The sequence below is a fragment of the Dendrobium catenatum genome, unplaced genomic scaffold, assembly GCF_001605985.2.
Source record: "Dendrobium catenatum unplaced genomic scaffold, ASM160598v2 fragScaff_scaffold_1023, whole genome shotgun sequence".
In the NCBI taxonomy this organism is placed as follows: domain Eukaryota; kingdom Viridiplantae; phylum Streptophyta; class Magnoliopsida; order Asparagales; family Orchidaceae; genus Dendrobium; species Dendrobium catenatum.
This window is the reverse complement of record NW_021319485.1, coordinates 374,370-377,814: the sequence shown is the minus strand read 5'-3', so window position 1 is coordinate 377,814 and position 3,445 is coordinate 374,370. Positions and strand designations below refer to the sequence as shown.

The 3,445-nt window shown below is 34.8% G+C and overlaps 1 protein-coding gene across 1 annotated transcript in view; it reads left to right on the top strand.

Moving 5' to 3' along the window:
- The window catches only part of LOC110096763 (pyridoxal phosphate homeostasis protein-like), a 20,585-nt gene that overhangs the window by 12,314 nt on the left and 4,826 nt on the right, over nucleotides 1–3,445 (top strand). The window contains exon 2 of the mRNA XM_020822836.2: nucleotides 2,719–2,785. Coding sequence (XP_020678495.1) covers nucleotides 2,719–2,785 — 67 coding nt within the window. The remainder of the gene's footprint in view (nucleotides 1–2,718; nucleotides 2,786–3,445) is intronic.

The following is a 3,445-nucleotide window of genomic DNA, read 5'->3' as shown; positions in this document are numbered from 1 at the left end:
TAAAAATTTTTTTTTTCTATTTATAAAAGGAGCTCATCATATCAATAAATATATTATGATTTATGATTCATTATTTTATTAAAATATTCATCGACATTTTTTCCACACAAATTGTCATAATTTGACCTCTGCCTATGCACAAAAAAATATATATTCAAATTCAAATTATTTATGAGCTTTTTTTACCATTTTTTATTTTTATTAGCTATCAGCTAATTTGCAAAAAAAAAAAAAAAAAAAATCACAGTCCCCTACAAACACTGAAAATCAATGTGCAATGAATGTATCAACTTGCCTGCAAACAACAAATCCTCTTGTAAATACACAATATTATACAGATGAATACAAATACCTACTAGCAATGATGGAAGATTTGATGTATGCATAGTAATATACCTACTGGTGATGATCAGTAACAGGCAATGAATGCTATAATTCACTTATAAGTAGAAGCAGGGAATTTGTAGTAAAAGCTGTGTGCCACTGGTAATTGAGGCAATAAATTTGTGGTGCCAGACTTTCACACCAGATAAATTAGTTTACTTGCAAGCGTCAGGCATAAGGCTCCTGACGCACCGCACAACTCATTCACATATCAAAACCACACTGCCGAAGCATGAGAAATGAAGCCTAATGCGCTGCTAAATAATGCCACTGAATTCACAATATACATACAAGAGGACAAAAGGCTTTTGCAGACTTTTAAATAGAATTTTGCAATTGAGCATATTTGAATATTGCAAAAACACCCCATGCATTAAAACGGACACTAATGCATTCACATCATGCATATACATGTTTCAAAATACAAAACACAACATGTAATCATATTCTTCAGCATGTAAAATACACTATGTAGCGGTAGCGCGCTACACTGACTTGCAAATACATCATGCACTACATGAGAACACTGAATTATCATGCAAATGTATTATACAAGCAAACATACAATGTACATGCTATACACACAAATCATGCAAATACATCATACACTGTGATTATGCATTAAGCTATTGTGCAACATATCATCACATCATACATGCAGATATACAGGTGCATGCATGGGCATGTTAAGGTGTTGTACACATCTAATGCACTGCGCACATACCCACCATACAAATACATTTTGCAAAATGCATGCTAAAGCATATACTCGCACGGGCCCCGATGAGCATGATATATGCACACACGTGAAGTCTGAGGATACTGTGTGAGTCAAATCAATAAACTTAAGCTCGACCGGGATATTTATTTTATATGTTTATGTTAGGCCTTTAAGGTCTATCACAAGAAATATTCACTAATAAAAGTATAAAGCTGATAATGAATCTGATCCTCTATCGTCAAGTTTGCAGAGTCGACAAGATTCGATCAATAAAATGAAATTGCCCATAATTACCCTTATGATGATCATGTTGAATGTAAATATCATGCATAGGGGTTAATTTTCAAATTCTCCGAAAAACCCTAAAGCTTCATTTATAAATCTTTAAAATTGAAATTCAATCAGCAAATACTTAAAAAAAATACATATCCACCCTCTGCAACAGTTTGCCGAAGCGGATAAGCTTCAAAATCACTTCAGCTCACAAAGAGTAAATGTCTGGTCGACAATATCACTTGTATTTATTCTCAATTGGTCTCTTTCTAGTAAGGACGTGGCACGTGTCCTCTACATGGTGGTCTCGCTGCCAAATGACATCATAGGTAAACAATTATGATCGGGATCCTTTGACAGGATGGTTTTGTTGCTAAATGACACCATTAAATTACGGTCATGATTAGAGCCTATATATTCCCCAACTGCTTCAAATCCTTTAGTAATGAATCAAAAGGATATGATCAATATGGCACAAAGCCCTCTGTTAGCTAATGTGGATTCAAATCTGTCCCCTTAGGCATCACCCCATGTTTACATGATACCTTTGGACGAAACAACTCATAGCTACTGACGATGATCCTTCTGTTAGGTTGGGTCGACTACCTCCTCCGACTAAGTAGACTAGGGACCATGATGACCCCGGATAACAAAACCATGGGATATTGATCGGGTTCATCATTATTCCCCACACCATCTGCTTTAAGTATTAGGTGGTGAATTTCTAATTTTAAATATTAAATTTTCAAATACTAAATCTTGCTGTTACTATACACCAGTTACCATGCATCTGTTTGGCGACTAGCCTTAATCGAAAGTTCTCTCTCACTATTGGGAGGGGTAGTTAACTATAGGGGCTTGCATCTATAGGAAACCAGAACTCAAATAAAAAAATGCTTGCAAAATGAGGGCGAAATCTTAGGGTATTATCTTATTTAAACCCAATCTGTCTTTTGAAAATTTGCCTCGGAACGTACTCGTTAAAACTCTCCTTGACGACCCGAAAAAAGAGAAATGGGCCGCGAATAGGCCGAGGTACGAATTTTCAGAGTCCACATAACTACACTGATAAAATCCTTGAAATTATTCATAAAGCTGAACCAAATAGCTGGAAACATGTGGATACTGCTCCAGATGTAGTCTATGGTTCCGTGCTCAATTAAATTCATTAGAAGAAGAATGCATCAAGTTTTTGTGACAATTTATCTATGTTCCAAAAATCATGTGATTTTCTTTCCACCTTCCTGCAAATATTGAATATCAAGCATTTTATTGGAGCATCGCAGAGGTGCAAATTTGCATGTTATGGAAAACTGATAATGTATTGTTCTTCTTTTCAGCTTCCTGCTGATATCAAGTGGCATTTCATTGGAAACCTGCAAAGCAACAAAGTCAAAGCCCTTCTTAGTACTTTTCTAACTTGAAGCTTGCTTTGAATTTTCATTTGCATGTGTGAACTTCAGTTCCATTTTTATTGCTTTTAATAAACCACTAAACCTCAAGTGATATTTGAAAACTAATTGGGCTTTTATTTATGCCATCTATGGTAGTGTTTTTTGTATTTTCTGTTTTCATATTGTATGTAACTAGAAAATCAACACAGAAAACAGATTTGGTCAAACTTATTTTCTATTTTTGCAGATGGGCTTGGTTCCTGAATTTCATGAAATAATTATATTGGTATTTTCACTTGTTCTTTAAAATAATGTTTTTGTAACCAACTCTATATTGATTTTATGGTGCTAGTGCACATGGAATACACTAGATCGGGCAGTCACATTTGCAGCAAAATGCTTGTGGATGTTTATCATGCAAGCCTAGTTGGCGAGGACAGCACCCGCTTGAATGAAAAATCATCATCTATCTTGATATTAAACATTTTAATTTTTTAGTGCTATCAGTAATCGGGCAGTCACATTTGCAGCAAAATGCTTGTGGATGTTTATCATGCAAGCCTAGTTGGCGAGGACAGCACCCGCTTGAATGAAAAATCATCATCTATCTTGATATTAAACATTTTAATTTTTTAGTGCTATCAGTAAATATATCAGTAAATATAATTATAGT